Source organism: Saccopteryx leptura, chromosome 10 (assembly GCF_036850995.1).
Source record: "Saccopteryx leptura isolate mSacLep1 chromosome 10, mSacLep1_pri_phased_curated, whole genome shotgun sequence".
Taxonomy (NCBI): Eukaryota; Metazoa; Chordata; class Mammalia; order Chiroptera; family Emballonuridae; genus Saccopteryx; species Saccopteryx leptura.
The window spans coordinates 62,522,675-62,545,919 of NC_089512.1; the positions used below are offsets into that span (position 1 = coordinate 62,522,675).

General features: G+C 38.8%; 2 protein-coding genes across 2 annotated transcripts in view; one reads left to right on the top strand and one right to left on the bottom strand.

Moving 5' to 3' along the window:
• DNAH12 (dynein axonemal heavy chain 12) overlaps positions 1-6,423 on the bottom strand; it is a 399,320-nt gene extending 392,897 nt beyond the window's left edge. The window contains exons 1-4 of the mRNA XM_066351331.1: positions 6,344-6,423; positions 4,580-4,780; positions 967-1,048; positions 757-783 (exon numbers count right to left, since the gene is read on the bottom strand). Of these exons, the coding sequence (XP_066207428.1) occupies positions 757-783; positions 967-1,048; positions 4,580-4,749 (279 nt within the window). The 5' untranslated portion in view covers positions 4,750-4,780; positions 6,344-6,423. The remainder of the gene's footprint in view (positions 1-756; positions 784-966; positions 1,049-4,579; positions 4,781-6,343) is intronic.
• A 7,956-nt stretch (positions 6,424-14,379) lies between these two features.
• On the top strand, positions 14,380-21,594 carry PDE12 (phosphodiesterase 12). The gene is made up of 3 exons (XM_066350738.1): positions 14,380-15,987; positions 18,802-18,880; positions 19,383-21,594. The coding sequence occupies exons 1-3, from the start codon at positions 14,680-14,682 to the stop codon at positions 19,823-19,825; spliced, it is 1,830 nt and encodes a 609-aa protein (XP_066206835.1). The 5' UTR covers positions 14,380-14,679; the 3' UTR covers positions 19,826-21,594.
• The last annotated feature ends 1,651 nt before the right edge of the window (positions 21,595-23,245 follow it).

Here is a 23,245-nt window from a genome sequence, read left to right on the forward strand (position 1 = left end):
AAGACTAAGCCTTTCCCACCCTTTTTGATGTGGGGTGGTACACTCTCAAGAGGAATTCCATTATGCCTCAGATAAGTGACTTTGTATCAGAGACTTCCTTGTTTGTATATTGGATTAAAGGTTTTGATTTCTATACTATAAAGTGGGGCAGACCGGGAACTTGCTCTCTCTCGGTTCCTGAGATTAGCATTAGAGAGGAGAGTAGAAAAGGAGAGCAGAGAAAGGTCACGTGGAGGAAAGGAGAAGCAGCCAAGGTGGCAGAATGCTGAAGGAGAAGCCAGTTGTGCAGAGTTTGTGCAGAGAGAAGGAGATGGGGAACAGAGGTGAATAAGGCTAGTGAGCTAGAAACCTTTGATTCTAGGAAACTCAGATAAGTCAGTAGCTTTGTGAGCACTGAATGAGTGGGTTTTGGAGCCCAGTGTGTGTTTTTACTTGCCCACCAGGTGCAAGCTAGGATTAAAGATATTGGCCCACCAGTTCTTGGCTCCGTTGTTTCATTACCATCTGTCTGAATCCAATGTGAACCTGCATGGGCCAGGCGGCTGTGATGGTGGCCATGGCAACAATGTAATTCTTAAAACCCATATTGCCATCAATTACATGACTGTTCCTTTGGGCAGAGAAAATAAAAATCTCAATTTCTAAATTTCTTTCTTTTCTAGAATGGCACTTAGCAGGTGGTTTTAGAAGGAGCTAGTTTGTATTAGTTTCTTTGAATATTTTCAAAACAATAAATATTTAAAAAAACGAACTCACTCCTTTCTTTTTAATTTCACTGGTCATCTGTCAAAAGCAAACAAAAGAGATAATTAAATCAAGGGAAAACTTTTTAAGTAATTTTTAAATTAAAATATAGTTTAATTATATGTAAATATCCTTTAAAATACTAGTTATATTAAAAATTATTTATAATAAGAATAAAAACAGTACAAGAATAAAATTTTTAAAGACAAAATATAAACTTACAGTTGGAGGATACTCTGGCTCTGGTGATGAAGGTGTTCTTTTATCTAGTGTTCTGTCTAAATTTCTTTTGGCTCTATCAATTCTGAAATATAAAGTTTAAAAATGTGTGTATCTCTTGAAGATAACATTAAGGTATGTTATTAAAATATTACAATTTCAACATTTTTTAAACTATACTTGAAGCGAGACTCACAAGTTCGTTATCTTACTGAATATTTTGAGAAATAAATCTCAAAGGCCATATTAATGAGACCTTAATTTTCCAATTATTCATGTATAATACAAAAGGATGAGATTAAAAAATAAAAATCGACCAGGCAGTGGCACAGTGGATAGAGTGTCGGACTGGGATTCCGAGGACCCAGGTTCGAGACCCCGAGGTCGCCAGCTTGAGCGCGGGCTCATCTGGTTTGAGCAAAAGCTCACCAGCTTGGACCCAAGGTCGCTGGCTCGAGCAAGGGGTTACTCGGTCTGCTGTAGGCCCACGGTCAATGCACATATGAGAAAGCAATTAATGAACAACTAAGGTGTTGCAATGCACAACGAAAAACTAATGATTGATGCTTCTCATCTCTCCGTTCCTGTCTGTCTGTCCCTGTCTATCCCTCTCTCTGTCTCTGTGTAAAAAAAAAAAAAAAAAAAAATCAAACTTTTTTAAGGCCCTAGGTAGTTAGCTCAGTTGATTAGAGCATTGTCCCAAAATGCCAAGTTGTGGGTTTGATCCCTGGTCGGGCACATATGGGAAGCAAGTAATGAATGCATAACTAAGTGGAACAACAAATGAATGCTTCTCTCTTTCTCTCTCTCTCCCTTCTTCTATCTCTCTAAAAAAATCAATCAAAAAATTTTTTTCAATTATAATTTGACAATTTTTAAGTTAATCCTGATGATTGTGAGCACGTATATGCATTGTCTCTGTTTATTACCACCCTGTCAGAAAAGCCTTCCCTTACCCCTTATATTAAGTTACACTTCCTTCACTACCCATCCCTTTTATTCTCACTTACCTTGCTTCATAGCATTTACCACCATTTGACATATTATATGTTGTAAAACATTTTATTCATTTTCTTATCCCCAATGCCCTGTATAGTAGCTGGCACAGAGTAGGTGCTCAATACACAGTATTGAATGTATAAATTTATCACCCAAAACATATAACTTCATCTTTAAATAAAGTTATGTCATCATATAATCAGGTCACCTAAGATTTGTTGAAGGCTTATATCATGCAAGACACTACAATGTTTTATTAAAATATAGCAGCAACAAATCTCAAGTAATTTATAAACTGAAAGAATGAACAGATAAAAACAGAATGAAAGGTATGGACCCTGATGGTTCAGAGGAGGGAAAGTCACTTCTACCTGGAGATATCTGTGAAGGCTGCATGAACAAGTTACTCATCTATAATGTACACATAACAACAGTACCCAATTATAGGACTATTGTGAGAAGTATAGGTGAAGTGATCAAAACAATGCTTAAAGTAAGTACTGATTAGTGTAAGCATTATGTATCATTTAATATCATTATGATTACTTTTCCAACTGTTTTCCTAATTGAGATTTATTATGATATTTTGCCTATGAACAACCTAAACAGATAGAACTTTTTCTCTTTTTTTGTATTTTTCCAAAGTGAGAAGGGGGGGGCAGCTCCTGCATGCGCCCAACTGGGATATCCACCCAGCATGCCCACTGTTGCTCCACTGCAGTCAGAGCCATTCTAGCACCTGAGGTGGAGGCCATGGAGCCATCCTCAGCACCGGCCCAACTTTGCTTCCATGGAGCCTTGGCTGCAGGATGGGAAGAGAAAGAGAGAAAGGAGAGGGGGAGGGGTGGAAAAGCAGATGGGTGCCTCTCCTGTGTGCCCTGGCCAGGAATCAAACCTGGGACTTCCACACACGGGGCCGACACTCTACCGCTGAGCCAACTGGTCAAGGCAACAGTTAGAGCTTTTTATTTTATTTTTATTTAAGTATTTTTAAATTATTAGATAAATTAAACCTTTATTACAAGATAAATTGAACATTTCAATGTAAAAAATACTTTGAAGTACAATAAGAAACTTCAGGGTTTTTGTTTGTTTTATAGTGAGAGAGAGAGAGAGACTGTGTGAGAGACAGGAAGGGAGAGAATGAGAAGCACAAACTCATAACTAAACCACTTTAGTTGTTTCCTGATTGCTTCTCATACATGCCTTGATGGGGTTGGGGGTGCTCCAGCAGAGCCAGTGACCCCTTGCTCAAGCCAGAGACCTTGGGCTCAAGCCAGAGACCATGGGATCCTGTTGATCCCACACTCAAGCTGGCAACCCTGTGCTCAAGTTGGCAAGCTTGTGCTTGCCAACTACCTTGGGGTTTCAACCTGAGACCTCAGCATTCCAGGTTGACGCTCTATTCATGCCACCATCGGTCAGGCAAAAATTTAGATATTTTTATAACCTTGAGGTAGGGAGAGATTCTTTTATAAGGACGATGTCATGACAGAAACCAAAAATGAAAATTTTTAAGTTCTCTGCAATTAAAAAACTTAAAAATTAAAAACAAATGAAAAAATGGGAGATACATATTTAACACATTATCTTGGCAAATGATTCCTGCACAACAAGCCCTGAAAGAAAAATGCGCTATGGACCGGAGTAGAGAGTTCACAAAGAACTAATACAAATACCAAAAAACATATGAAAAGTGTTCTACTCCAGTACTAATTAGGGAAGAGCAAGTAAAACATCAGGGAGATCTTATTATTTCCCCTTTCAAACTGGGAACAATGATAAAAATACTAGCACCCAATGTGGGTGATGGTGTGGAGAAGAGGATGACAGGATGATACATTGCTGACAGGAATGAAAATTTACCCCTCACAAGGCAATCTGACAATATGTGAAGGATGTATATCTTGTTTCAACGAATTTATCTTAAAGATATAAAGATGTGTGTAAGAAGTCAGCTACTGGGATATTTATCACAGCATTCTGTAAATATATCAAAAGGAGGATTGATTAAATACTTTATGGTATAGAGCTAACAGTGGAAAACATATATGATGTAGAAATGTACTTATTGACATAAAAGACCTTCACAATGTACAGTGATACCTTGGTTTTTGTTGATAATCTGTCCAAAAACAATCAGTGAAATCCAAAACTGAAGCAATGATTTCCATATTATCAATGTAAATCCAATTACTATATTAGCACTTGTGATCAATTTTAAAAGGCACAAAAACACTGGAAAGCAATAGAATTGTTTCTCTAGATGCCCTGGGTGATGCTCACACAACGGGAAACAACCCCACACTGAGCAGGAGAACACGTGGGTCGCCCTTTGTTTTCGCAAAATTAGCAGTGAAGTCACGTGGGCACGCCGACAAAATCCGAGGCAACCCACGAAAACTGAGACAAATATTTCGCGGAAAAAATCAACAAAAACTGAAACTGCTGACGGTAACCAAAGTCAACAAAAACCGAGGCATTACTGTATTTCAAATGAAAATACAAAGCTTACACAACAGAATGTTTAGCATGGGTGTATAAAGCTTTTTAAAACAATACAAACACTAATCATTTCACTTGAATTCCAAACAAGAATTACTATTATGCTACTTACACTAACTGATTAATTGTCTTCTTCTGCTCCTTGGATCTTCTGTAATTCAGCAGCTTAATCTGTGTTGATGTGTTAACACCTATGTCTTCAGGGAGATGGACAATTGGAGGTAACTTCAACTTCAGAGCCTCCTTTTCTGCTGCAATGGCAGCTTTGTTTGGACCTGCCATCTTCAACCCCTAAAGATTAAAATATTCTACACTATGAAGAGAAAAAGTACATAAATCCATTATTGTATAGCCTCAATATATTCGTAACATCTTATATATTAGTACCCAGAACTCTAGGCCTTTTTATTTATTTATTTATTTACTTGCTTACTTATTTATTTATAACTGCATTTTATTTTTTATTGAATTTATTGGGGTGACACTGGTCTGCAAAACCACACAGGTTTTAAGTGTACAACTCCCTGGGCTGTTTTGGGCCTTCCTTACAAGGACTGTATTAGTCTAAAGAATGGCAGTTAAAATAAAAGGGCAGGGATGCTGTTAGAGCTCTAACCATCCACTTGCTATGAAAAAATGAAACCAGGCCCTGGCCGGTTGGCTCAGCGGTAGAGCGTCGGCCTGGCGTGCGGGGGACCCGGGTTCGATTCCCAGCCAGGGCACATAGGAGAAGTGCCCATTTGCTTCTCCACCCCCACCCCCTCCTTCCTCTCTGTCTCTCTCTTCCCCTCCCGCAGCCAAGGCTCCATTGGAGCAAAGATGGCCCGGGCGCTGGGGATGGCTCCTTGGCCTCTGCCCCAGGCGCTGGAGTGGCTCTGGTCGCCGCAGAGCGACGCCCCGGAGGGGCAGAGCATCGCCCCCTGGTGGGCAGAGCATTGCCCCTGGTGGGCGTGCCGGGTGGATCCCAGTCGGGCGCATGCGGGAGTCTGTCTGACTGTCTCTCCCCGTTTCCAGCTTCAGAAAAAAATACAAAAAAAAAAAAAAAATGAAACCAGTCACTTCTAGGTTAGGGCTTCAGTTTCCTCAAGGATAAGGTAACCAACTTTTTTACAATGACAAGGAGGACAAAAATAAATTGAAGAAAACAATATCGTAAATAAAAGAAATATTTTATTCACTGCAACTATAATACACTATAATATGATAAATGCATAATATAAATATTTGTAATATTTTATATTGTAATTATGTTTACATGCCTATTAATTTTTAGTAATAACTGTAAGAAAAAAGTACTCATTTAGATACAAATACGTCACATCACACGCAATGGATCGACTCTGCATCAATCGAATATGGACATTTACAGATTAGTCTTCTAAAATCAAAAAGAAGAACATGTAGGAGGACACTTTTTGAGGGAAGACGGAACTTACAAAAGAAGAACTGTTCTCCACAAAGGAGAACGATTGGTCACCTTACTCAAGGATGAAATTACAGTTCTAAAATTCTGGGTTCAAGTTTTCCTTAAAATGCAAATCACAACAGTAACAACAAAATCCAATTGTAGAGGTATAATCCCTCTCCCCCCAAACCAATTTAATATCATTAACATTTAAATAACATTGTATTTTAGTCTTGCTACCTTCTTAGAAAGTGATACTATGATTAAGCAAAAAATAGGCATACTTAATGCATAGAAAATCTAAAGTGCCATGTGAATGCTGAACAATTATCTGTGATGCCGACTGCATATACAAAGGATTCCCATAGAATTTGGTGATTCCTGCCTTGATAAAGGAGGTATTTTTGCTGGCACCCAATTTGCGACCTCCCAGTCTGGGAGAGGCCTGAAAAGCTAAGAACAAGAAAGTACCTCTTTGTTTTTCACTACTTCCCAGCTGCGCAGATAAGAGGGAACCAACTGTTCAGTGAGCTTCTCCTCTGGTGTAAGAAAAAGTTAAATGAGGGATAAAACCTCAGGAACTCCACTGACTCCCTGCCCAGCCAGATGATATCCTGCCGCAGATACAAAGTCGCCATAGAAACTGCCACAGTCACCGTTAGGGGTTGCCCAGAGAGACAATCGCTGAGCTGTGACAGATTAGAATTACCTCTCACAATAATAATTACCGAAGTAATGGAGAATGGGGGAATGACATTTTTTTTTTTTTACCTGTCTTCCCTCGGGAGGGATCCAGGAAATCAAAATCTTCTAACTAAGGAAAACTACAAGACTGGAAATTTGGATCTGTGGGAAAATAGATTTATGTAAACACTCTCTTTCAATGGAGTATCAAGTCTTCAAATGTCCCCATAGTAACTTCGCTATAAATATTGTAACTAATCAACAGTATAATTTATCTTGTTTCTATAGTTGGTATTTATTTACAACACCACTTCTTCAGGAAGTCCTTGGCAAAACAAGTTAAGGTGTGTGAATGTTGTGAGTATTCTTGGAAAGAAAAATGTGAAACTTGACTATTTGAGGCTGCATAATGAATACTCCATCTTAACCATAACAGCCTGAATACTATGTGCACAAATAAAATGAGAGAACAAATCATGAAGGTGTACTGATGGCATGCATATTCATTCAACAAATATTTGAGCATCTTCTATGTGCCACTCTCCATGTAAAGAATTTTTTAAAAAATAAGAGTATAGTCTACACTATTATGTCTTGCACCCAATAGGTTCTCTAAGTGTCACTTGTGTGAGCAAATGAACACACTAAATATACTTGTAGCTTGTAAAAGCAAACTGTCTTTCTGTAGAAAACAAAATACTTGTGTAAGTATGTAATGGTTCTTTGACATACCCCTACAAGGACTAAAAAAAGAACAGCAGTGTTTTATATCACACACACATCTTCTCCCGGTTATTTAATCAAACTCAAACATGGATTGCATGGTGCTGTGATGAGATTTTGCAGATATCATTCAAGTCCCTAATAATAGGGAGATTATCTGGGTGGGCCTGAATCAACCAGTGGAAGTTCTTTTAAAAAGAAGGTTTAGGCATGCCATGAATCTAATTCCAAACAGCTGCTAACTCTATAATTACAGTACACTGCTTCCCTGGATTTTCCCTTACCAACAGTCCACCCTACAGACCTTGGACTTGCCTAACCAGCCTCCACAATTGCATAAGCTAATTCCTTGTAATAAATTCATACATTATGTATGTATGTCATATGGATGCATATAGAGAATATATGTAACCTACTGGTTTTGCTTCCCTCATTAAACCCTAATGCAATATATACCTTTTTTCACAGCATAATTTATGTAGGTATAACTTACATACTCTAAAATTCAGCATTTTAAAGTATACAATTCAATTATTTTTTAGGAAATTTATAAAGTTGTGCAATCATTACCAAGATCCAGTTCTTACAAAAGCCAAGATTTGAAAGCAGCCCAAGTGCCCATCAGTAGATGAGTGGATAAAAAAAGCTGTGGTACATTTACACAATGAAATACCACTCAGATGAGAAAAGAAGAAAATCTTACCTTTTGGGATGGCATGGATGGACAAGAGAGCACTGTGCTAAGTGAAATAAGCCAGACAGAGAAAGACATACCATATGATTTCACTCATATGTGGAATCTAACAAACAAAATGAACAAGCAAAATAGAGACTCCTGATAGAGAGCAGGCTGACAGCTATTAAGGGGTAGGGCTTGGTGAGGGAGGGAGAAGGATTGAGCAAAAAGGTCAAAACAATTCATGGACACTGAAACAGTTTGGTGATTGCTGGGGAGCTGGAGGGTGGGGAGAAGAGGTGGAGGAGGGTCTGGGGAGATAAATAGTGATGAATGGAGACATAATTTGGGGTGGTGAAAATGCAATACAGTGTACCAAAGATGTGGTACAGAATGTGCACCTCGAACCTGTATAACATCTTGTTAACCAGTGTCACCACCAATAAATCCCATTTTTTTAAAAATAAATAAATAGCCTGACCTGTGGTGGCGCAGTGGATAAAGCGTTGACCTGGAAATGCTGAGGTTGCCTGTTCGAAACCCTGGGCTTGCCTGGTCAAGGCACATATGGGAGTTGATGCTTCCAGCTCCTCCCCCCCTTCTCTCTCTCTGTCTCTCTTCTCTCTCTCTCTCTCTCTCTGTCTTTCCCTCTCCTCTCTAAAATGAATAAATAAAAAAAAATAAAATTTAAAATAAATAAATAAGTAAATAAATAATTTTTTTCCATCACTGAAAAACATTCCCTTGGGTTGATATGCACTCAATCCCTATTCCCATCTCCAGCTCCAGGCAACCACTGCGGGTGTTTTTGGTCTCCATAGATTTGCAATTTCTGAAAATTTCTATAAATGGAATAACATGTTATATAGATTTCTGTCTGGCTACAATGAATAATAATGTGTTTGAAGTTCATTCATGTGGAGTATGTAACAGAAGTTCCTTCCTTTTTATTGCTGAATAGTCTTCCATTTTATGGACATATCACATTTGGTTTACCCATTCACCAGTTGATGGACATCTGGAAAGCTTCCAGTTTGGGACTATTATGAATAATCCTGCCATAAACATTTGTGCACAAGTCTTTGGATGAACATACATTTTCACTTCTCATCAATAAAAACCTAGAGTGGAACTGCTAAATTGAATGGTAAGTCTGTGATTAACCTTTTAAGAAACTGTTAAAGTTTTCAAAAGTGGCTGAAAGATTTTAAATTCCTATCAGCAAGAATTTTCTGTTTTCTTCTAGTTTTAGGTTTTACATTTTGGTCTATGATCTACTGCTCACAAAAGTTAGGGGTATTTTATAGCTTCATATTCATTTGGAAATATCCCTTAAATTTGCTTTCAAAAATTAGGGGATGTTTTATTGCTTCATATCATTTTGAAATATCCCCTAAATTTTGTGAACAGTATATTTAGAGTTAATTTCTGTATGTGGTAAAAGCTATGGTTCCAAGTTTTTTTTCTTTTCTTTTTGCATACATATATAATTGTTCCAGTACCACTTGTTGAAAAGGTATTTTTCCCCCATTGAACTGTCTTGGTATTGTTGATGAAAATAGTCAATTAGCCATAATGTCAAGGGTTTATTTCTGGACACTCAATTCTATTATATTGATCTACATGTCTTTGTACCAATATCACACCATCTTGCTTAGTGTAGCTTTAGTTTTAAAAGTGGGTAATATTAGCGCTCCAACTTTGTTCTTTCATAAAAAGAAGTAATTTTGGAGGGAGGTGGAAGAGGTTAAGGGGGGATAAGTGGTGACAGAAGGAGACTTGACTTGGGGCACTGCACACACAATACCATGTACAGATGATGTGCTGTAGAATTGTGCACCTGAAACCCATAGAATTTTGTTAACCAGTGTCACTCCAATAAAGTCAATAAAAAAGGGGGAAAAAAGTAATTTTGATTATTCTAAGTCCTACGCATTTCCATATAAATTTTAGAATCAGTTTACCAATTTTTGCAAAAGAGGCAACTGGAATTTTAATAAATCTTTTGCCTTGAAGGAAGGAGAAAAATATGTTAACAACCTGAACATATTTAATTTGAAATTTAAAATTCTTCCTTAAAAGTTCTATTTCTGAGTCTCAGGGTTCAAAATATTATTTATGGAAGCTGATACATAATCACAAAGTCTTTGTTATTTAAAAGCACTTATGGATGTGACACCAAAATGTGATTCTCTAATACTATACAAAAAGTTTCTTCTGCTTCCTGATGGAAATGGTGAAGAGGCTAAGAGAACTTACAATACTAATTTACTATGCTATATACTATGCATTGTTCATTTCAAAATTAAAAAGTGGACTACAGGGAAAATAAATGAGTTCATATGCTTTAGAGTTCTTCATGGAGCTAAACGTGACAGGTTTCACCTAGGTTCTTTGAATTTCTTCAAACTAATTTTTTTTTTTTTATTGCTGTTATACTACCTGTACCTCCATGTTCACTGCAGTGTTATTTATAGTAGCCAAGACATGGAAAAAACTTAAGTGTAAGTATTCATTGATAGATAAATGGATAAAGACAATGCAAAATGGATAGATACAGTCATATTGATATAATAAAATATAATTCAGGCCTTAAAAGAAGGAAATTCTGCATTATGCTAAGTGAAATAAACTAGACAAAGATAAATACTTTATGATCTCACTTATATGTGGACTCTATAAAAAACTGTATTCATAAATACAGAGAACAGTTTGGTGGTTGCCAGAGGAAAGGGAAGGTGACAGAGCAGAGGAGTGCAAGAAATGGATGAAGGCGGTTAAAAAGTAACTTCCTTCGCATTCAGCACTGTTATTTTAATGATTTGTTTGTGCCTAATCTATTAAGTATTTTTCACAACAATCTAACCAAACTCAGCATAATAAATTAAAATTGCAGATTATGCTGTTGGACCTAAAAAAAAAAAAACATAAGAACTACTAGTTATTAGATAATCAAGTTCTGGGATGTAATGTATAGTATAGTGACTATAGTTAATACTGTACTATATATTTAAAAATTGACCTGACCAGGTGGTGGTACAGTGGAGAGAATGTTGACCTGGGACACCAAGGACCCAGATTTGAAACCCCAAGGTCACCAGCTTGAGTGCAGGGTTCCCAGCTTGAGTATGGGATCATAGACATAACTCCATGGTTGCTGACTTGAGTCCAAAGGTCACTGGCTTGAGCAAGGGGTCACTGACTCAGCTGGAGCCCGTTACCCCACCCCAGTCAGGGCACATATGAGAAAGCAATCAATGAACAACTAAAGTGCTGCAACTACAAGTTGATGCTTCTTATCTCTCTCCCTTCCTGTCTGTCCCTGTCTGCCCTTCTCTCTCTTTCACTAAAAAAAAAGAAAGAAAAAGGAAAAAGTTGATAAAAAGTACATCTTAAGAGTTCTCATTGTAAGAAAAAAGAAATAATTATAACTCTGAGGTGATGGATGTTAACTAAATTTATTGTGGAAATCATTATGCAATATATACATGCAACAAATTATGTTGTATACCTGGGACTAATACAATATGTCAATTTTATCTCCATAAAACTGGAAAAAAGGCCCTGGCCGGTTGGCTCAGTGGTAGAGCGTCAGCCTGGCGTGCAGAAGTCCCGGGTTCGATTCCCGGCCAGGGCATACAGGAGAAGCACCCATCTGCTTCTCCACCCCTCCCCCTCTCCTTCCTCTCTGTCTCTCTCTTCCCCTCCCACAGCGGAGGCTCCATTGGAGCAAAGAAGGCCCGGGCGCTGGCATGGCTCCTTGGCCTCTGCCCCAGGCGCTAGAGTGGCTCTGGTCGCAACAGAGCGAAGCCCCGGAGGGGCAGAGCATCACCTCCTGGTGGGCGTGCTGGGTGGATCCCAGTCGGGCGCATGCGGGAGTCTGTCTGACTGTCTCTTCCCGTTTCCGGCTTCAGAAAAATACAGGGGGGGAAAAAACTGGAAAAAAATTAAAATTTTTAAGGAAATAAATAGAAGTTTGGTCCTTTAAATAAGAAGCAAATAGAAATCATTAAATTTTGACTATATGAGGAAGTAGATTACCCTGAAGTGATCACCAGGTCACCAGGTACTACTCAAAATTTGAGTGCTATCACTCAAAACTACAGTATCATGCTGACCTTACTAAAAACAAGATAAAGGTATATTAATGATCTATGCTATTAACTGACATTATTAACCAAACTAGAAGGTAATCACAAGAAACTAGTTTTCACACACTAATCTTTGCAGATGTATGTGTAAATAACAAGAGTAAGTCCATCAACTCTGACCTTGGATTAATGAAATTTAGCTTGTGTTTCTTGGTAGCGACTGAGAATGGATGAATGGATTTCTATTAGCCTTTTCTCTTTTTTAAAAAAAAAAACTTTTTAAAAGATTTTATTTATTCATTTTAGAGAGAGGAGAGAGAGAAAGAAGGCCTGAGCTTTCATCACGCTACTGCTCTGAGTAGCGTGATGAAAGCTCAGACCTTCCTGCTTCGTCCAGCTTAGGATGTGAATCATCCCTTTGTCTAGCATGTCCATGCAGTATAGACTACCTGCCCATTAGTCACTGGGTAGCCATCTTGGGCGTCAGATGGACTGTCTTAGAGTCACAGTGCTTGGGTTCAAGTAACCTTATAGTAGGCTAATACTGTGTCACAATGCCTACGTCTTCACCTTGCTCCATTTCATCATGTAGAGTTAGTACAATACAATATTTTGAGAAAGAGCTCACATTCACGTTAGGAAGCATCAACTCCCATATGTGACTTGACTAGGTAAGTGCAAGTTTCAAACCTGCAATCTCAGAGTTCCAGGTCAAAACTTTATCGACTACACCACCACAGGTCAGGGTCCCTTTGGTAGCAAAGAAAGTATAACATTGTTTCAATCTTTCAGCTTCAAATTTTAATTATGTAATTATAATTTATATTTATTTCATATATAATTATGCTATGTTAGCCTCATAAATATATATATAACTTCAAACATACCATTTACTACGTATTATTTCCAAGTCTGTTGAGTTCAAATTAAACTTTGTATGGAAAATTGTGGCACTTTCAGAACATTATCAGGCACTTTCTTTTGAAAGAACTGACAAAAGACAGTATAAAGAGAAAGGTACTAAACCATGGGTATACTACAATCCTGTTTGTGTAAAAACGTGGAAGGGGATATATTCATAAATATTTCTGTATTCATATGAGTCAAGGGTAGAAGGATTACTTTTTCACAATGGGTATATTTTAATCTTTCAAAAAATACCCCACCCCAAAATACTGAAAGAAAGAAGTATAAAAATTAAGACATCTGTCTCAAAACCATTAAGATTCTGCTACAGGGTTAAATTAGATCAACTTGCTTGAAGGAAAATCGCATTTTCTAATAGGGCTTTTATCTTTAAGTTGATTTAAAATTGAGTCCTGCAAAGTCGCATGAAGAAAAATGCAAGGGATAAGGAAAATGCATATTAAAATTCATATTGCTACATGTAGGTACTATAAACTGGAATACTAAGATTTGTTTTCTTCCTTAGGGCAGTCAGTTGATGTAATGTATTGACTTTTATCCTTATATTGTAACACTGGACTTCATATGTATCATCAGTATCCTGTCACCTGTCAAATGCTTGGTAGGTAGAGGCAGGGGAGGACAGGAAGAGACATTCTGAATGACTGCTAAACTCATCCTTCTCTTAGAACACAATTCAAAAGGCTTATTTTCCTCATGGTAAGACAGGGGGGAGAGGTAAGGCTTATTATTACCCAATAAACATTCTAATTGTAGAATAAGGTAGTATATACAATAACAATAGAGCGTTTGTCCAGAGAAGCCACTTCTCAATTTGTTCTTTGAATTTTCAAAGTATTTTTTTCCTTCAGTTAATCACAGAGTACTAATTATATTACACAGAAAAATAACTGTTTCTTGAAATACTTTCTTCATTTGGCTTTCAAGTGAAGCTACATTTATTTATTACTCACTGGCTATTCTCAGGCTTGTCATTCACTCAGCAATGTCTGTGTGACCTTGAACCAGTAACTTAACCTCTCTGGACCTCACATCGGTAAAAGCCGTTTTAGCATAGCCATCGCTCACTAAATGAGTTATTATATGTTGTTCGTTATTAACTACTACAAAGGCTCAGTTCCGCGCGTCGGCGCTTGCCCCGTCTGATGAGAACCCACCACACCTAGGAAGAGGGCGAACAGCAACGCCAATGCTGTGGAGAGAAACTGAGCAACGCTTTTCACGCTCGGAGCCAGGCGGACAAGCCGGGTGAAACTCTGCGCAGCTCAGCCCGGGCAACACGAATAGAAGAAGAGCTGTTACCGTTCAGGCCGGTACCGCCTCCTTTAGGGAAGCGGCTCCGGAACACCGCCCAGCCACTTCCGGCTCCGCGCGCCTTCTCTTCCACTCTTCAACTGCACTTTCCTTAAAACCATGGCATCTGGTATTTCTCTCTGCCACCTCTATATTTTCTTCACTTCCCTCTCTTTGTGACTCAAGTTGAAGATAACAATTACTCCTGGAGCTATTAGAGACACACGTGTCTCTGGAAAAAACGAGCGCGGGAACGGACCTAGCGAAAGTGCCTGGGCGAAGTACCTCCGCACTCTTCTCACCGGCCGGAAGTTGCGGGACTGAATGGTTCCCAAGCCGGTGCCTGCATCTGCTCTGTATCCACCTGAGGCTTAGCGGCCCCCTCTACAGTCAGCCGCTGGGCCACCAGGTTCATGTGGAGGCTCCCAGGCGCCCGCGCCGCGCTTCGTGGGGTCCGCGCGGCCGTGAAGCGGCACAGTCGGGCCGAGAGGGCGACTGAGACGGCGGCGGGCGCGATGGAGCGCGCTGTAGTGCGCTGTGTGCCCTCCGAGCCTAAGATAAGCCTATCGTTCGCGCTGGCCGACGGCAGCCACAAGAACATGCAGCGCGACCAAAGCGAGCCGCTGGGTAGAGCCCTCAGCCGTATCGCCACCAACGCCCTCAAAGGCCACGCTAAGGCGGCCGTCGCCAAGAAGAGCAGGAAGAACCGGCCAAACGCAAGCGGCGGCTTGGCCTGTGCGGGGCCTGGGCCCGAGCCGGCGGCGGCCTGTGAGCCTGTGGTGAAGCTGTATTACCGGGAGGAGGCAGTGGCTGAGGACGTGCTCAATGTGGACGCCTGGCAGGACGGCGCGGTGCTGCAGATCGGCGATGTCAAGTACAAGGTGGAGCGCAATCCGCCCGCCTTCACCGAGCTACAGTTGCCACGCTACATCATGGCCGGCTTCCCGGTTTGCCCCAAGCTCAGCGTCGAATTTGGGGATCCCGCCGGCTCCCTCTTCCGCTGGTACAGGGAAGCCAAACCCGGATCTGCAGAGTCTGAGGGCGGGGGCCCCTCATCGCTGTCTCCCTCCTCGCCCCCTCCTAGCTGGAAGGAAACGGGTGTGGACGAGCGCGTCTATACCCCTTCCAATGCTGACATCGGGCTACGGCTTAAGCTTCATTGCACCCCAGGCAATGGGCAGCGCTTTGGCCCAAGCCGAGAGTTGGAAAGTATGTGTCCAGTGGAGGCCGGGCCCGGTACTTGCACCTTTGACCACAGGCATCTCTACACTAAGAAGGTGACGGACGACGCTCTCATCCGCACTGTCTCCTACAACATCCTCGCAGACACGTATGCCCAAACTGAGTTTTCACGGACGGTCCTGTACCCTTACTGTGCCCCTTACGCCCTGGAGCTCGACTATCGCCAGAACCTCATTCAGAAGGAACTCACTGGCTACAACGCCGACCTCATCTGTTTGCAGGAGGTTGACCGCAACGTGTTTACGGACAGCTTAGTGCCGGCCCTCGAGGCCTTTGGCCTGGAGGGTGTGTTTCGAATCAAGCAGCAGGAAGGCCTGGCTACTTTCTACCGAAGGTCCAAGTTTAGCCTCCTTAGCCAGCATGACATTTCTTTCCATGAAGCCCTGGAATCCGACCCACTCCACAAAGAATTGTTGGAGAAATTAGTTTTGTGCCCTTTGGCACAGGAGAGAGTGCTCCAGAGATCTTCTGTCCTTCAGGTAAAATAGCTCCGCCAATCTCTACATACTCGTTCATTTTTAGGGACGTGGAAAAGGAGTGGGGTGGAGTTGCTTATAACTGAGGTGAAAGTACCCAGATATTACTGGAAGGTGTTTGCTGTGGTATCTTCAGTACAGTCAACCTTCACTCATCGAAGCAGATACTTATTGAGCACTCCAGTGTGCCCAGCATGCTGCAGGTTGCCTTGAACAAGACACAGTGCTTACAATCTAGTAGAGATGGACACATGCTTGATACAAGAATAATAGTAATAGCTAATATTTTCTTGTACTTGCCAAGAACCGTTCTGACACATTCGAAAGTACTTAAGTGTCTGTTTTACAATGTGCCCCATAAAGCAATTGTTAGCAATTATTTTAATTTTTGGTTCATAGTAATCCTGCTATTCCCATTATTTAAATTTTATTCTTCCAATTTTATAATGGGTAAATGGTCAAATTTACTTACCCAATTTCACACTCAAGTGTGGATTCATACAGTTACATATTTCATTAACTGCTACTTAGTTTAAGCTATCTTAGTTTCTTAAAAGCACATTTATTTTGTGTTTGTCCAGGGTTTTTAGGTAATTGTTTTTGCTCAGAATAAGAAGAGTAGCTGCCATTTTTTCCAGCACCTATTGTGTTTCATGCATCTCCATGTAAGCTCACTTAATACAGTGTGTCCGTAAAGTCATGGTGCACTTTTGACCGGTCACAGGAAAGCAACAAAAGAGGATAGAAATGTGAAATTTGCACCAAATAAAAGGAAAACTCTCCCAGTTTCATACCTATTCAGTGCAGTTCAATGTGGGCTCACGCACAGATTTTTTAGGGATCCTTAGGTAGCTATCCCGTATAGCCTCTACAGACTCGTCACTGACTGATGGCCTACCAGAACGGGGTCTCTCCACCAAACTGCCGGTTTCCTTCAACTGCTTATCCTACTGAGTAATGTTATTCCTATGTGGTGGCACTTCGTTATAAATGCACCGATATTCACGTTGCACTTTGGTCACGGATTCAAATTTAGCGAGCCACAGAACACACTGAACTTTTCTCTGTACCGTCCACATCTGGACTGGCATAGCCGTGGGCTGCTCCGCTGTATACACGGTGTTATGTCATCATCTGCGCATGCGCACATGCTGCCACATCATCCTACAGAAACTGGGAGGGGTTTCCTTTTATTTGGTGCAGATTTCACATTTCTGTCGTCTTCTGTTGCTTTCCTGTGACCAGTCAAAAGTGCACCATGACTTTACAGACACACTGTAGAATCTACACCGTGGTAACCCTGGAGGAGCGATGATAATTGTCTCTTTTTTTACCAGTGATGAAGTTGGTTTAGAAAAAGAGGGTCTCTTTCCAGATCATACTGCTATAAATGGTTGAGTGGGTATTCAAATTTAGGTCTGCCTCACTCCAAAATCTTTACTTACCTACTTAAAAACACTTTCTTCAACCTTGACGTCTTCTGAAGCAGTAGTCCCCAACCTTTTTTGGGCCACGGACCGGTTTAATGTCAGAAAATATTTTCACGGACCAGCCTTTAGGGTGGGACGGATAAAATGTATCATGTGACCAAGACAAGCGTCAAGAGTGAGCCTTAGATGGATGTAACAGAGGGAATCTGGTCATTTTTTAAAAATAAAACATCATTAAGACTTAAATATAAATAAAACAGAAATAATGTAAGTTATTTATTCTTTCTCTGCGGACCAGTACCAAATGGTTCACAGACCGGTACCGGTCCGCAGCCCGAAGGTTGGGGACCACTGCTCTAAAGTATATTCTTTTGATACTTACCTGTATATGTTGGATTGTTACTAAAACATGTTATGCTCTGTTCTGTTTATTTAAACATGGTTTTGCTTTCCATAGTTTCATTTAGCTGCGTTCCAAAAACATTAAATGAAAATTTTCAGAAATAAATAATTCGTACATTTTAAATTGCCTGCTGCTCTGAGTAGCGTGATGAAAGCTCAGGCCTTCCTGCTTCGTCCAGCTTGGAATGTGAATCATCCCTTTGTCTAGCATGTCCATGCAGTATAGGCTACCTGCCCATTAGTCACTGGGTAGCCATCTTGGGCGTCAGATGGACTGTCTTAGAGTCACAGTGCTTGGGTTCAAGTAACCTTATAGTAGGCTAATACTGTGTCACAATGCCTACGTCTTCACCTTGCTCCATTTCATCATGTAGAGTTAGTACAATACAATATTTTGAGAAAGAGCTCCCATGCACGTTACTTTTATTACAGTATATGAAGTTAAAATTGTTCTATTTCATTATTGTTAATCTCTTACTGTGACTAATTTATAAATTAAGCTTTATCACAGGTGTGTACATATGGGGGAAAAAACATAATGTATATAGAGAGTTTTTTTATTTTTCATGGTTTTAGACATCCGCTGAGGATCTTAGAATATATCCTCCATGGGGCACTACTATATTCAAAAACTTTTAACAAGCCTGACCTGTGGTGGCGCAGTGGATAAAGTGTCGACCTGGAAATGCTGAGGTTGCCGGTTCGAAACCCTGGGCTTGCCTGGTCAAGGCACATATGGGAGTTGATGCTTCCAGCTCCTCCCCCCATCTCTCTCTGTCTCTCTCTCCCCCTCTCTCTCTCTTCTCTAAAAATGAATAAATAAAAAAAAACAAAAAAAACTTTTAACAAAAGTTAAGTTTCATAATTACAATTATACATCAGTTTGGGAAAGATATAAAAAGTTCATCAGACAGTCTTAGATTAAAAAACATTCAGGAAATTGGCAGATAGCAACTGAAGTGTTGGCACTTTTTGTATGTTTTAGGTTTCTGTTCTTCAGTCCGCAAAAGATTCTTCAAAAAAGATATGTGTTGCTAATACCCATCTCTACTGGCATCCCAAAGGTAGGTTTTATTGGTTTTCACACATGACATAAAAATGGTAACTTAAGGTCACTAAAAGCTCTTTTGCACAGATATATATTTCTCTTTCAGTTTTATTGAGCTATAATTGACATGCAGCACTACACAAGTTTAAGATGTTCAGCATAATGATTTACACACATTGTAAAACACAAGTTTATATAGATACAGAAAAAAGTGGGTCTTTTTCTTGTGATGAGAATTTTCAAGATTTATTCTTTTAGCACCTTTCAAATATACCCATACAGCAGTGTTAACTATAGTCATCATTAAATCCCTAGTACTTACTTTATAACTTGGAAGTTTGTTCCTTTTGACCACCTTCATCTAATCCCCACACACACACATGCTCACACACGCTCACACATACCACACACAAATATACATTTTGACTATCACCCAGATGCTATAGTTTGTGAGCTTATTTCTTTAACTTAAAAGGACTTTAAAAAGTACTTACATTAATGTTTTTTTATATTCACAGGTGGGTACATTCGTCTCATTCAAGTGGCAGTAGCATTGGCTCACATTAAACGTGTTTCATGTGATCTGTATCCTGGCATACCAGTTATATTTTGCGGGGACTTTAATAGTACCCCATCAACAGGAATGTATCATTTTGTCATCAATGGCAACATTCCAGAGGATCATGAAGACTGGGCTTCCAATGGGGAAGAGGAACGATGCAACATGTCTCTTATACATTTCTTAAAACTGCGAAGTGCTTGTGGTGAACCTGCTTACACAAATTATGTTGGTGGTTTTCATGGATGTCTGGATTACATTTTCATTGACTTAAATGCTTTAGAGGTTGAACAGGTGATTCCACTACCTAGTCATGAAGAAGTTACCACTCACCAGGCCTTACCTAGTGTTTCCCATCCCTCTGATCACATAGCACTTGTATGTGATTTAAAATGGAAATAGATTTGTGTCTAATGGAATTTAAGGCTGCTTTAGTAAGGGAAATTTAATATGAATCAAAGTTTATGTGTAACTTTCAAAGAAGAGACTAGACACTAAGTTCTTACTTCTTACCCTCTTAGTTATGTTCTAGTGTCTCCATTACATGACTACTCATAATCTGCATAATACAGTTTACCCTACTTTCCCTACACTTGGAGAAAAAACAAATATATTTATGACTGGCAGGGAACATTGAATTATTGTGTACATTTTATAAATACTTTTTTTTTAACCTAGTTATTAAGAATTTTGTAAAAATACCATTTGAATGATGCTATAATTTTTTTATCATAACACATTTCCAATTGAGTCATGTTTATATAATTAGGGCAAATACATACAATTAATGTGAGAGACCTAAGTTCTGCTACACAGAAGAAATAACATTAGGATCTACCTCTACCTCAATTTGGTTAGCAATTTAATACAACTTCAGAGCAGCTTTAACAGAAGATTAAAATATACCATCACCAATTGTTACTGTTTTTCATCTTTCAGTTTTCAATTAGCATATTTTCATTCTCTTATTTTTAGGATTTTAGGTAGTATATGGTACAAATGAACATATATTCTCTTTTTTTACTGTAGGTCATTTTAACTTTTAGGATGCAAGCACAATTTAGTATTCAAAGTGAGCAGCAGCAAAGTCAACTTGATCCCTTCTCTTTAATTACTCTTGCCCATGAAAAATGTTCATAAATTTACAGGGAATTTGACTGGTGATATTAGAGAATACAGCACAATACATTATGAGAAACTGCCTACTGATAGGGGTTTAAAATTTGGGTGAACTATTGAGCATTTCAATGCTAAAAGTATTTTTGAAATTGTTGGTTTTGTAAAATGTGTTAGTGAGGCTTTTGAATGTCTCAAATAAACTATTCCTTTAATAGGCTTGAGCATTATAATTTGAGTTACAGGGAAGCATTGTATATATAATTTATATACTGTAAAACAATATAAAGTCAAATTTTTTTAAAATTAGAAATTAGTTTTACTGATTAGTGTCTAGAGCAGTAACCAAGCTTTTCTAACTCAATTATCACCATATCTTATTTGGTAATACTTGATCTGTTGCTTTTTTGATGTTTAGGAAAACTATATTTCATTTCTGAATTTAATTTCTAGCTTAGATATTAAAAGGCCATTCATTTCAAGAGCTCTGATTTTTGACAGTTGTGAGAACCTCTGTTCCAAATTCTTTTATCTCTGAACCAAACACCATAAGAACTTTACTCTTCTGATAAAGTAGCTTGTACTTCCATATTCTGCTCACTATCTAATGTATTATTAACTCTTAGTTTAGTAAGTTTGAGAATGAGAGGGTTTTACATACACTTCAGATTGAACCTTGAAGTACTTAAAGGTACTTGAGGGGAAAAATTAAAGTGGCAGTTTCTTGTCTTTTGAAAAAGCTATAAATGAAAAATTGATGTTACCAAATTGTGCTTTCCTAAATAACATTTTTAGAGAATTTTAACATCAGTTTACAAATATATAAATATTAAAGCCAGAATATGATTCTTTTGCAAAAAAAAAAAAAATTTTTTTTAATTTGGTTTGTTCTGCTTTCAAACATGTTGACAGGGCTCTTACGATAACTTAAAATAAAAAGCTTCTAAGCAAAAAGTTGAGAAACACTTTAAAAGAAAAATAGTAACGTGATATACTCAATGCCCAAGAGTAAAACATGTAAGTTCTATATTAACAACATGGCTACCTAAATTGAACTCTGGTCAGAAAAACTCTAAACACTTATTAAACATTCCACATCTTCTTTAAGGTTTTTATTTGCAGACTAAACAGTGTGATCAGATTGTGTACAGGCATTTCAGAATATCTGAATATAGAACATTATGAAGTGCCATATACTGTGGTTAAATCTTCAGTATACAGGTAAGTTAGTATGATTGAAGTCCAAAGGTAGAGAACACTAAAAATTGAACAAAAAGCATACCAAAATTTCCTTGTAAGTTAGAATAAAGCATCATTCAGAAATTTTTATTTATTGATTTTTTTTTATTTATTCATTTTTATTGGAGAGAGAGAGAGGAAAGAGATAGAGAGAACAGAGGGAGGAGCAGGAAGCATCAACTCCCATATGTGCCTTGACCAGGCAAGCCCAGGGTTTCGAACCAGCAACCTCAGCATTCCAGGTCAATGCTTTACCCAGTGCGCCACCACAGGTCAGGCAAGAAATGTTTGTGTTTAAAGCCATCTTTTTGACTGAATTTTTCAATTACATTTGGATTTTTAATACAAATAATTTTAATAAAATATGGAAAGCCTAGCAGCTCTTATCTATGGTGAAGCACATTTGAAGATGTCCTTAGTTCTTGCTGTAGGAATTAACATTCTAAAAAAATTTTTTTGAATGAGAGGAGGGGAGATAGACTCCCACATGTGCCCCCCAAAGATATACCCAGCAACCCGTCTAGAGGCGATACTCAGACCAACTGAGCTATCCTCAGTGCCCTGGCCAATCCTGGAACTAATTGAGCCACTGGCTGAGGGAGAGGGAAAGAAGCAGGTGATTGCTTCTTCTGTGTGCCCTGACCAGGAATCAAACCTGGGCCATCCATATACCAGGCCGACACTGTATACAACTGAGCAAGGCAGCCAGGGCCTCTAAAATTTTATATTGATTATAAATGACAATTTATACAGCATATTATGCTGTTTATTGAACTTTTGCACAGTTGCTACTAGATATATACACTGGTAGTTTATAATTCATTAGCAAACAAATTTCACGTTATAATGTAATGTTCTTTAAAATTTGGAATACTGATACCAGTCATTTCAATTTTCCAAGAATTTCAGTGGGTGAATAACAGAGAATTAAGGCCTACTTATCAGGATGTGGTGGTTCTAGTCTGGAGGCAGATCTCTGAGAACATAACAAGGTAAAGGAGGTCCAAAAAATACTACTATGGGAAGATCTTGGTGGAAACTGACACCTTTAGATGTCATATTCTCCAGCTATGAAATAAAGGCAGAGTTCCCTACAAACTAGTTTGAGACAGAACCAAAGCCCATACATAATGAAGGGTAAAAATTTGCACTACAAGTTTATCACAAGAACCACATGTCAACTCAATAGAAAAAAATCTTTCCTCTAAAAATTTGATTTTTCAAAATTCAAAAATATTTTATTTTGAAATTTTTAATATTTTGCTCAATATAGTACTAGAAATAAATGCTATCTAGATTGCATTTTGAGAAAGGAAACCACTTCAAGAGCTTTAACTGATTTGGGTAATATTTTAATTCATACTGGTCCCATTTTATGAGAAAGTTCATGCTTTAACTTACTGAAGGTATAGAGCTATATTAATTTGGGTGATTTTTATAGCACTAACATCAGAATATCTATACTAT

What these genes read in the sequence shown, in the direction of transcription:
- PDE12 (XM_066350738.1), top strand. Translation starts at nt 14,680, where the DNA reads ATGTGGAGGCTCCCAGGCGCCCGCGCCGCGCTTCGTGGGGTCCGCGCG. An exon ending in AGAGATCTTCTGTCCTTCAG is followed by an intron (nt 15,988 to 18,801) that starts GTAAAATAGCTC and finishes TGTATGTTTTAG; the next exon opens with GTTTCTGTTCTTCAGTCCGC. An exon ending in TCTCTACTGGCATCCCAAAG is followed by an intron (nt 18,881 to 19,382) that starts GTAGGTTTTATT and finishes TTATATTCACAG; the next exon opens with GTGGGTACATTCGTCTCATT.